This window comes from Molossus molossus, unplaced genomic scaffold (assembly GCF_014108415.1).
Source record: "Molossus molossus isolate mMolMol1 unplaced genomic scaffold, mMolMol1.p scaffold_m16_p_3, whole genome shotgun sequence".
Lineage (NCBI taxonomy): Eukaryota > Metazoa > Chordata > Mammalia > Chiroptera > Molossidae > Molossus > Molossus molossus.
Window position 1 is genome coordinate 111,596,816 of NW_023425366.1, and position 11,924 is coordinate 111,608,739.

Below are 11,924 nucleotides of genomic sequence, written 5' to 3' on the forward strand. Positions count from 1 at the left end.
TTTCTACCTACAGTGACCTTGTCCACGTCTGCGCACACTGGGGACCGTAGAGAGGAGCTGTGAGCCCGGGGAGGGCTGGCTGATGGAGGGGTGGTGCTGGTGGGTGCTGCCGGCCGGGGCTTCGGGGCTCGGACACCAGGACCCCAACCTCCGTCCTGCGGCACCGCCTCAGGCCTCTGGGATGGCTGGAAGGTCTCCACCGGCCCAGCTGCTTTCAGAGAAGTGCAAAGTGAAAGGAACTCGAGTGGACTGGAGGGGCACGGGCGGGTGGTGAAGATGGTCATCGCAGATGCTCCCACTGTGTCTTCGCAGTGGCACTGGGTCCCTACCAGAGGGGCCACACGCGCGAAGGGCGGCTGCTCAGCATGGACTCAGTGCTCAGCGGGCCCTGCTGCCCGCCCACCTGGGGTCACTGTGCCCTCTATGGCTGCTGTGGGTGGCGGGGGGATGCCTGCAAGGGTCCGGAGGCTGTGGGGGTCCACAGGTGGGATGAGGGTCAGTGACTCCACGCTCAGTGTGTCGGCAGTGTCCTCACAGAGCAGGGAGATGGTGGGCTGCTGGGCTGGGGTGAGGCTGGGGGACAGGCTGACCGTCTCCATGTCCACGCTCTTTGCCAGGCTCTTGCTGGGCCTGGCGTCTGCTTCCGCTTCGTTGACGATCACCAACTGGTCGGGAAGGTCAGGCTGAGGCTGTTCCACAGTCAGGGGGTCATCTGGGTGGGGAAACAAAGGGACGCTCAGCTCCGAGACCTTCTGCTCCCACAGGCACCCTCTGCTCCCCTCTGAACCAAGGACACCTGGGTGGGAGGAGTGTTGGGGGAGGAGCTTGCTCCATCTCCTCCTCCTGGGCTTACAGCTGGTGAACCCAGGCTGCCCTAGGCCTGGGGGAAGATGGGTCAGGGCCCAGGGTCACCCCCACTTGTGATGCAAGGGAAAACAAGGGGCTTGTGCAAAATCCAAAGGGCGGATGATGGAAGCCAGTCCCCGGGCCCCAGGAAACGGCCCGGGGGGACTGTGTGTACGCCCAAGTCCTGACCCACTTGCCTGACGGCAAATACGTGTTTAGGGAGGAAATGGGCTTCGAGGTGCTCATCACTTCCTGTCACTTCCAGACTCACACTTGGTGACATTTCCCAAGGGGGAACTCACTGCGATAGTTTAAAAAAAAAAAAAAAGGAAAGAAAAGGGAATTCTATAGAAATTTACTTGCAAAACCAAACCCAAAGCTTGGACCGGTCTGTCTCTTGTTCCTTCTCGAGGGGCTGAGGTAGCACTCAGGAAGGGACCATAATTTTCCGGGGCCACTCTTGTCCCCACAGGGAGAAACCAAGTCAGGAGGAAGGCAGGCAGGGCAGCCTCCTCCTGTCAGTTATTCTCGGAGTGGCAATTTCTTTTCTGGGTGCTTTTCAAAATCCTTGATTAGATTACAGACAAGTGGCCTCATTTGCTTTCCAATGACAAGTCTGCCTGGACAGAAACGCCAGTTGTGACTGGAGGGCTTTGTGGAAAACCTCTTCTAGGATGTCACATGCCCCTGATTCGGAAACACTGATAAGGCGATGGGCATCTTGCTTGGAAAACAAATTCTTATTTGTTCAGACGGTGGGGCTGAGGAACATCGGCGGGAGGTGCCGGCGGCACGGGGCGGGTCTGAAGCACTCTGGGTTCTGGGAATGGTGGTAGACATTCTTTTGTCCAATGTGATTCCAGTTAGTTGTTTTGTTTCTTACAAGTTAAGCCAAAACAAAATAGGATTGCCAACTGAACACAGAGCAAAAGAATGGAAAAACCGAGAACAAAATCAAAGCAAAGGGCACCGAGAATGGGAGAAAGAAGAGAGGACGAGGATCCCCGCTGTGGAGAGAAAGTGCAAGCAGCAGACGGAGTGCCCCAAGCACACGCTGGGCTTCTTCCCACCAGACCTCAGGCGAGATGAGCACACAGGTCCCAGTTAATTTCTTTAGAAGGCCTTTCTAAAAGTGAAATAAGGTCAGAGAAACCACAGCGTGGGACTTGGGGCCTGTCCTCACTCCTGGAGGGTGCAGCAGGGCACCGTGGGCACTGGTGGAAAAAGTGATTCGAGCAGAGTGTGATCTGAGCCCAGACGGTGAACATGCCACACGCATTCGCGTTCCTCTGAATTTCTACAACTTTGCTCCGCTCGGCAAGAACGGCTGTGGTGATGGGCTGGTTTCGACACCCAGGCTCAGGTTCTGAGCCAGCACAGCCGGCCCAATGTTCAGCAGGACGCAAGGCTCGGAGCGGGGCTGGGGCTCCCCTGCTCCCGCAGCCTCTGCCACCTGTGAGCGAGCGCGTTCCTGTGGACGCTGTGCGTGTGGCACACACGCAGCCGAGCTGCTGCCAGGGCCACGCAGAAACAACTGGCCCTCCAGTGCCATCTGGAGCCAGAGCAGCAAAGCGTTTCCTTCACGTCTCTCAGAAGCCCTGCGTGCCAGCAGCCTCTCTGCTGCTCTGCGCTTACATGCAGGTATTCAAAAGAGCTGGCAAACCTGTCCTGATCCCTGATGGGGTTTTTGGTAACGAGAATAATCAAGGGTGTGGGAAAGTTGCCATCAGATATATTAAAAAAAAACCAACCAACCAACAAATAATACCATGTACATAAAACTGGTTTCTTTTTTAGGAAAAGAACCAACAATTTTATTAAAAGGGATGAGGTTTTCCCCATAAAAATAACCTCTATTTTTTTTTAATAAGAAAAAGAACCTCTTGCCCATCACCCACCACAGGCTTCCTTTTATTTATTTATTTATTTTTACTCAATCATTCTATTTTAAACTAAGAACTGCTTCCTGACTGTGATCTTCACATTCATCCAGGGGGAGGAGACTCGGCCAGGTTTGCACCGGGGGAAATAACCCAGCGAGGACACACTTTCCAGTCAAGCGCTGAGCTGCGAAGGTTACTGCAGCTGGTGTTTTTGAGGTCTAAGGCCGCAAGCTGGGGCCTGGCCCAGGAAATGAGGGATCTGGAGAACATTCTGGCTTCCTGGCCAGGGGCAGGGGAGACGACTGGAGGCTGGAGTGAGAAATCCCGATGTCCAGGCTTCCATGAGTGATGCTCGGGCTCCCTGTGGCTCTGCCCCTAGCTGACCATCACGTCCCTGGCTGGCACCCTCAGAAGCTGGTCGTTGGCTTTGGGGCAGGGGCTTGGCTGACCCTTGTTGAGTGAGTTACAGTGTCCAGTATAGATCTGGGCTGGACGTGTTTGGTCTGGAATAGGAGGGCCTGGGATGTGGGGAAGAAGATAACAGCAGAGCACAGCAGTCAGAGGGCAAAGCTCGGAGGAAGCAGCTTTGAAACACAAAAGAAGGCAGGAGGCGCCTGCGGGCAAGGGCGAGGGCGAGGGCAAGGGCAAGGGGGAGGGCACACGTGGGAAGCCCTGCAGCAGCACCGCGGGAGAAGGCAGCATGCGGCCCACAGGGAGCGCTGCGGCCCCCAGCCAACCTCGCCGCTCTTCGGAGCACTAAACGGAAGGGCATGATGGAGTTACATCCACTGGTGTGTCTGTAACTTTTGCCCTTTGGCTGGATGTGACTGAATTTATCACTTAGCTTTAAGCAAGATAAGGATAAAATGTAAAGCAAAAAACAAACAAACAAAAAAGCTGACTACTTGGTTGCTTTTTGCAAATAATACTACCCACCCCTGTGGCCTAAACTGGGGGTGTCCTGTGAGGGCTCGTGCTGAGCCTGCCGGGGCCTGCTCAGTACCTCAGACAATGACAGTGTGTCCGGGCTGCCGGGCCTGGCCTGGAAGGGGCAAGAGCCAGGGGATCGGATCCTCAGAGGAGATGAGGCCACCAAGGGAAGGGGAGATCCAGTCTCAGGGGAGGCTGAGGACGGCTCTTGGGTCACGACCCGTGTCCTGGGAGGCCCAGCCTGGCCCCGCTTGCCGAGCAGAGCCTGCTGACGGGAAACGCAGCGTGGCGAGGGGCATTGTGGGCCCGGGAGGCTAATGGAGGAGACCTGCCTGAATGGACTGTGCCAGAGTTGCCGTGACAGCTGCCGTTCGAAGCACTAAACCCAGTGGCCGCCGTGACTGTCGGCCTCCGACAGGCTGAACACTCGCCGGCGTCCTTTCCTGCCACTCCTGACTAGAGGGAAACACAGCAACAGATCATAGACAGCCTTTAACAACAGGACAGAAAGGTGACATGGAGAGGGGCACAGAGCAGAGACGAACGCTAAGCATTGATGAGAACGTGAAGGGTGCGGGCAGTGCCCCAGTGGGTGCTGTGACAGCCGGGGCGTGGGGTGCAGCCCCCATGCAGGTAAGACACCCTCCACGCTGTCCGCTAGGACGAGGTGGTGTCGGGACTCAGTCGGGGTAACGACAGCAATGGTTCGGTCCTGCTGGAATGGAGAGAGCGGGGTTATCAGCGACATCTGGTCTCGGTGAGAAACCTCAGGGGCCAGAACAGAACTGCCCGTCAGTCTCAATGCGAACCAGCAGTGAAGATGTGAACCCTGCATCCCCAGGAGACGCTAAGGAGGGAAGGCTGTGTGGTCAGGGGACCGGAGCCAAACCAGCTGGTGAAACGAGCAGATTTCCGACCCCGCGGCTGAGGCCAGTGGCCCTCGGTGTCGGCACCTACAGCCAATAGCACAGCTCTGCGAGTTCTGGGGAAGTGTCGGGTGGGCAGGGCGCTCCGAGACTTCCTCCCCAGCCACGAGGCGACACTCTCCAGGCGACGCTCTGGTGATCTGAACCTCTGAAAACCAAGACTGCACCAGGGCAGGAAGATCTGAGACCTGGTGCCAAGCGGCTGGGGTGGGTTCTAACCAGCTGAAACAAAAATGTTAGGAGCATCTCATTGGGAAGGAAGGAAGCATTCGTCAGCTCCGAGACAAATTCGGAATTACCGAAAACCTTAAAATTAAGGCCACAGAACACAAGGTAAAGGTACCGAATGCCAGTAAACTATAAGATTAAAAATGTTAAAATGGTACATTTTATGTTCTGTATACTTTACTCCAACTTTTTGTAAATGCCACAGAGAAAACTGGAGAGAAAAGACACCTTTGACTTGGGTTTCTGTCCTTAAAAGTCCTGCCCAGATGCGGTAACCGAGTTCAGTGACACACAGGCCAGTCTCGGCCCTGTGGCTCTAAGTTGGCCCCGAGGGGCCCTTGTCCTGGGGTGAGGATCGCATGTTCAGAAATCAGCTCAGGGGGCAGGTGAGGAGGGGAGGGAGCCCTGTAGAGCAGTCCTTCCCCCGGCAGGCTCTAGACAGGAGCCAAATCTTCCTTGTTGTTTCAGAACCTGGGAAGAGTCATAATGGCTACAGCTCCCAGTTCTGTGGGCCTCAGGAATGGACATCAGGAGGGGTAGGCTGGCCTTACTCTGACTTCACTTTTCTAACAAAGGATTTTCCTCCCTCCTCAAAGTAGCTCAACCAGACGGGCACAGTGCTGGCTGGTCCAGGACTCAGAGCAGGTCCCACAGCTGTCCTGAGGGGACGGTTCTCTTACCAGGTCCCTGTGCGGAGCGCATGTGCCTGTGTGGAAGCATGTGAGTGCACGTGTGTATGTGCGTGTGTGTATCTATCATCATGCATGTGCACAGGCGTAACTCAGAAAATATTTCTAAAGAATCCCTACTGGTCCTGCATTTGGTTCCAAAACTGGGTCTATTTTCTCTTTCCCACTGTATGTCCTCTGCAATTTCAGCTTCTCAAAACCATAAAATGTTTAAGGAAAAAATATGCTGATGCCAACCCTGTAATTTCCTCACTGGGGAACAAGCTGAGGCCTATCAGGGCAGCTCTGCTGGAGGAGCGGGCGACAAGAGGCCGGGCTCCTGAGTGCTTCCCAGTGCAGGGCCCCAGCTCTCCCCAGGACTTGAAGATCTCAAAGCACTTTAACAGACAGTGCGAAGCCCTGGTCTGTGAGGTTCATGGATAGAGCATCGGCCTGAGCACTGAAGGGTCACAGGTTCGATTCCTGGCTCTGGCTGGGCACATGTGGGAGACAACCAATCGATGTGTCTCTCTCATATCGATGTTTCTCTCTGTCACCCTCTTTCTCTCCACCCCCGCTCCTTCCCTGCCTCTCTCCCTAAAATTCAATGGAAAAAATATCCTCGGTTGAGGATTAACAACAACAAAAATAAAAGACAATGGGAACAGATCAACTCATGTACTAGGTGTTAAAACCAGACAAGTCCCCTCTGCATACCTTTAACACGTAAATAATTGAAGATGAAAATAAAATCCCTTGCTCCAAGTCTTTCTTGTTGGTTACTTTGGTTACCAGGGAATTAGGTTTTGATGATCCTTCAGACTGGGGTGTCTCTTGGCCCTGATTTGAGGGTCCGTACTTCTAAAAAGCCCCTCACAAGCACCCACAATCTGTCTCCGACGTGCAAAGGTGAATCAGAAGCAGGTGCTCCCAGCACAGAGGGTATTTCTGGGCAACCGGCAAACTGGTGACCCCTCTGGGTGGGGTCCCTTTCCCTTGTGTGAGGGGCCCTCCACCAGTGCTGGGCCACAGGCTCCAGCCCTGGTGGGTGTGGGGACTATCTGTCAAAAATCAGCTGCCCCAGTCTATGTTGAGGACAGAATTTACAGGTAGACCCCAGGGAGATGGGGAAAAGGAACCAGCTGTCTTCTGCCAGATTCTAGGCCTTTTGTGTGAGACCCAAAGGCCACCTTCTCATGAAGCCCTGGCCTGGTTAAGCCCTTCCTTCAGCTTTCAGCTGCAGTGATGCCCCTCGGAAGCCTTCGGCCCTCCTGCCGCTGTGGGGGCCCCTGCACGCTTCCTTTGTTGGTCTGTAACTGGATGCTTATCTGTGTGTCGTCTTTGGACTGTGGGCTCCCTGCTAGCCTATGCTCTCCATGTGTTACCCTGTCTCCCCAGCGCCTGCATGTAGTACGGACTCAACAACATCTGATTGTTCAGAAAAAGTGAACACAGTGGAGGCAGGGTACCAAGGCAGAGGCAGAAAAGATGCAGAGTGATGAGCCACTAAGAGGCTGAGGGGCTGGGTGTGGGCTGGGCCTGTGGAGGGACCCACTGAGACCAGGTCTGACAGCCACAGAACTTGAGTAGCTCATACTGCAGGCCCCATGGGGAGCTGAGAAAATCCACATTTGGGATAAACCTGTTCTCTTTCAAACCCAGGCAGAAAATTCAAGGTCTCCTGGGCTGGACAGAGGGTAGAGGCAGAAACACAACCAGGTATCAAAATGATTTCATGCCCTCATTTGGGGGTCCAGAGATGTGGCTGTTTGGGGTCCAGTTTGCTGCTGATTTTGGGGGACTACCAGGCTTTCCTGGGTCTCTGTGGATGGGCTGTGGCTTTTCATTTGTGCTCTAGAGCTACCATGCACATTGGAAGGAAAGATGTGTGCACCCTGTGAGCTGTCCCCAACCGGAACCTGAACCTGGGGCCCAAGTCTCTGCAACACTCCTTGGCGGTACCCGAGACCAACCCCACTGATACTCTGCTGGGTTGTTGCAGAAGGCAGGGCATGGGTTTGCAGGCTCACATTGGGCCTCTCCGCTCACCAGCAGCAGCATCCTGGCCAAGCCCCACGACCTCTGAGCCCGTGTTTTGAGCTGAACAGCGTGAGGGGGTTCAGTGCGGAGGTGTCTGTGAAGTACTTGTGCGCAAGTGCCTGCCACAGGGCCCAGTGTGGGGATGTGCTGCAGCGGTGCGCAGAGAAGGCGTGCAGTAGGTGCCGGGCCACAGGGACTGCTCGCGTGGTGGGAGGGCCACCCCTGGCTGTGCGGGTCTCCGGTACAATCCCAGGTTTCAAAACCACAGAGCAGACACATGGAAAACTGGCCTGTCTCGTCCCCTGGTGGTTGGCATCTCTCGTGCGCTTTCCCAACCAAACACCCGACTGAGCAAAGCATGGCTTCAAGAGCAAAGAAGCCACCAGACTTGCTAATTCTGGCTGCAGAGGACCTGGCAGCTGCTCCCCACACTGGGAACTTCCTGGCCTCGGAGGCTCTGGAAACACAGGACTAAGAATGCTTCTGATTTAGCACTGTGCCCTCAAAAACCACTCTGAGGACAAGTGGCCCCTTGGCTGGGCTGCGGGGAGAGGCCCTGTCCCACCCCTGCCTGGCTGGCCCTCTGAGGATGCCGCCTCTGGTAGGCCGAGGCCTGGCCCTGCGGGTGGGGAGCCTGCTGAACGGGCAGCACAGGGCCAGTCTTTCTAATTCAGAAGCCTGAACACTGGCCGCCACTCCAGGCTGACTTCAAGCCAGGAAACTGGCCAAAAAGCCCCCGTCCCATTAAAACCTTCCTCCCGTCTTCCATCCTTGGCACCACTCGGTAAGACACCAGGCAGCTGAGGGAACCATCTGAATAGACGTAACCCTACAGGAAACGTGGACACCCCGTGTGCTGTGCTCTGGTGGGCCTGGGAGCTTGAGGGCTGGCCTGGAAGCCTGGCATTGAGAGGTAAGTGAATGGCGGTCCTCCTGAGACCTGCGGCCCGAGCCTGTGGGCCCGGGGACAGAGTTGGCTCCTGTGGCCCAGCAGCTGTGATAGACAGTTAACTGCTCATGTGCTCCGACGCTCTCTCTTTCCAGGAATCAACAGGTGGGTCCTTGGTCAAGAGTGAAGCATAGGCTGCCCAATGGACTGGCCCTTCCCAGGAGGTGAGCTATCTCGGAGTCCGCAGAGACTGGACAGGCAGGCTGGGCCTCCAGCTTGTACTGTCCGGCAGCATAGACAACGGGGACTCGCATGTGGCTTGCAGGCTGCTGGGGATGCACCGAGCAGGAGCAGACACCCAGGAGGGCCTGGCCTCCGTTACCGACTGGAACTGCCTGGCCACCCGACAGCCAGGCTAACAGCCCTTGCATTTCCGAGACTAAAAGACATGTTGTTGGCACTGTGCAGGGGGTGGTGGGGTAGAAATGAAGGAGGGAGGCCAAGAACAATGAATTAGTGCACTGTGGACCCCGAGCCTCTGGGGGAAGGTGCAGAGTCTAGCCCAGGGGGACACGTTCAGGGGCCCGACCTTGATAATGTGCTCTCTGCTGGTTCCAGGTGAAAAGTGTGTGGCTCATTTGCTCACCTAACGGATGGCTGTGCCTCCTTGAAAGTGAAAGAGAGGTGTACCTAGCTATACCACGATGACACCTTTCATCCCTAATGTGACTTTAAGTGTGCATGTGTTTGGGTGCACACAACACGACAGACATGGACACATGCAGGCAGCACGTGGGTGCACACACAAGCACACAGACGCACAGCCCTGCACTCCGGCTCCCAGAGCCAGCATGAGACCAGGCTTCAGAGGGGCTGAGGGATGCTCTTGGCTTCTGGAGGAAGCTCTGTCTTAATTTCCCAGCTACAAGCCTGGGAACAGCAGCGGCAACTGCTTGGATTTGCAGCCAGCGTTGAACAGGGCTCAGAAATAGTTCAGAAAGGCCAGTCATCTCCCCAGCTGGGGCTGAGAGGAGCAGGTGCTGAGCGGAACAGAGTCTGAGTGAGGTGGCTTGAGGGTGACCTTGCTGCCGGGGCCTCGTGAATGTTAATAAGAGACGGAGGTAATGGATGCTCATGGGAGGAGGGCAAGGGTGCAGGCAGGCTGAGGTGCCCTGAGCCACAGGCGCGGCGCCCACGCTGGCTTAACCCTTTGCTAGGGCCTGCAGAAGCTAAATACTCCAGAGAGGTGTGGTTGCCCACAGAGCTCTCTGCCTCTGGAGCGAAGGGAAGTGGCCAGGGACCCTCCATTTCCCCAGCGCCGAGGTAGCTCGTGCCCTGCACATGGCCTTTGTCATGATCCACTGACTCACAGCTTAACAAAAGTCTGGTCGGGTGCCCCTGAAATGTGATGGTGAGGGCTCCAGATAGGACCTTGCAGGAATAGCGAAGGACACTGAGGGACCCCAAATGGGAGTGCATACCAGCATCCCCAGGGCCCAGCAGACCATGGGGGTCCTGACATGGTGTGTGAAGCGCACACACTCTCAAGGCCATTGCTGCCGTTCCAGCTCCAGCTCTGTTCTCTGGCTACATTCTGGGGCCATGTTGTTCCCGAAGTAAGACTGATGTCTCTACTCCTGGGTTTGTACGCAGCACAGCGGGCGCTCACATGAGGGGCTCACGACAGCCGAGAAAGAGGCTGGGTGGACACCCACTCACACGTCCCATTCTGGGCTCCCTGCTCACAGGGTCCGTCTGTGACGTCTGTGTAAGTTATAGGAGGGCAAGGGGTACCCGTGGTCACAGATGACCGGACTGCACCAAACATTTAAAGAGGAAACTGGTATGTATGGCGGAAAAGAATGAGCAGGGGCACGATTCTTTTGCCAGGGTTCAAATAATCACGTTCGGGAGACTCCTCCTGAGATCTAAGACTTTGAGGTGATGAAGGTAGATTTAGGCTCAGCCTGCCTATCGACCATCCCTCCAGCTCTGTGGTTGGGAAGGCCTTTCAGTGGACCAGACTGCAAAAGGAGTAAGTCCTACGCTGCAGGGAGCTGAACCAGCCAGCCCGCGGGCAGCGTCCTGTGAGTGAGCACGGAACCCTTGAGTGGCAGTGTTCCCAAACGAGGTGGTGAGGAGAAGCTGAGTATCAGTGGTCCTGGTGTCACGTAATCACAGGTTTCCCAAAGACCCCCCACACTGTGTCACTCGGCCAATACCTGATGGGCTCTGGGCGACAGAGGAGGTGGACGATGAGCTGGCACCTCCCGAGTCGCAGTGGCTGGTGCTCCCGCTGCCGCTGGGGCTCCCGCTGGCAGATGGCGGTGGCGAGGGCAAGGATGGGGAGCTGTGCTGGTTTATGCACTGGGCCACAGCAAAGCCTGTAAGACAAGGTGGTGGGTGCCATGACTAAGCGGGAGGAACCAGCCCGCTTGGCAGGAGGTGTGTGTGGGCCCCTGCAGGGCAAGCCAGTGTATGGGCCATACTAACCAACCCAAACCCAGCTCCTTGAAGGTCACTGGTCACGGGACTGACCTGGACACACTTCGAAGCTGTGTGAAGAAACGGGGCAGCCAGCCCCAGCATCGCACCTAGGGCAGGGCTGTGAGCTGTGTGTCTGAGCCCGATGCTGGCGCAGCAACATGCCGCTGTGCCCTTGAAGGGCACACGGCCGGGAGCTCCAGGGCATCCTGGAGAAGTTCACACAGGGATGTGGACCTTTACTGATGGGCCCAGTTCTGCCAAAGGCAGGGCACCAGAGCTAAGCTCTGAAGCCACTGGGTGGGAAGGGGGAGGCCCCAAGATGCCCCTGCCAGAGAATCTGCTTTGCCCTGGCCAGTCTGGCGCTGGCGTGGGAGATACAAAAGGTCTGGTGAAAAATTACCAATTACAGTCACATGCTGCAAAAGGATGTTTCGGTCAACGATGGTGGTCCCATGAACACAAGGAGCTGAGAAATTCCTGTCACTTAGCGACATCGTAGCCGGCATAGTGCAACGCATTCATCACTCAACGAGTCTGTGGAGATGCTGGTGTAACAAACCTACTGTGCTCCCAGTTGTATGGATGAGGCATGTACACGATCCTCGATATTGATAATAAACAACTGTTACTGGTCTATGTTACTGACTCTACTTCTTATCGTTATTTTAGAGTGGATTCTTTCCACTTATAAGAAAGTCTGCAGTAGCTGTGTTGGCCTTGCGTCTCGACTGCGCCATCTTCTCTCGTGCTCCATTTAATCTCGTGTTGTTGCGCACAGTGACACGCTGCCCAGGCCTGTGGCGGGGAGCTAGCGGCGACACCATACATCCCAGGTGTGCAGCAGCTTGCATGGCCTAGCTCGGAAGTGCACTCTCTGATGCCTGTCCAGTGACAAAATAGCCTAGCGACACATTTCTCAGAACAGACCCCTTTGTGATGTGGTGTATTGTACAGTTTCCCATGGCCCTCAGAGCAACTCTGGGTTTGGAGATGGGATGACACATTTCTGGGGCCTGTGGCCTTCTTA

General features: G+C 55.8%; 1 protein-coding gene across 1 annotated transcript; it reads right to left on the bottom strand.

Moving 5' to 3' along the window:
• Positions 1-371: 371 nt before the first annotated feature.
• On the bottom strand, positions 372-11,391 carry LOC118642131 (protein CLEC16A-like). The gene is made up of 3 exons (XM_036279737.1): positions 11,298-11,391; positions 10,633-10,794; positions 372-712 (listed from the first exon to the last, which is right to left on the bottom strand). The coding sequence occupies exons 1-3, from the start codon at positions 11,389-11,391 to the stop codon at positions 372-374; spliced, it is 597 nt and encodes a 198-aa protein (XP_036135630.1).
• Between the last annotated feature and the right edge of the window lie 533 nt (positions 11,392-11,924).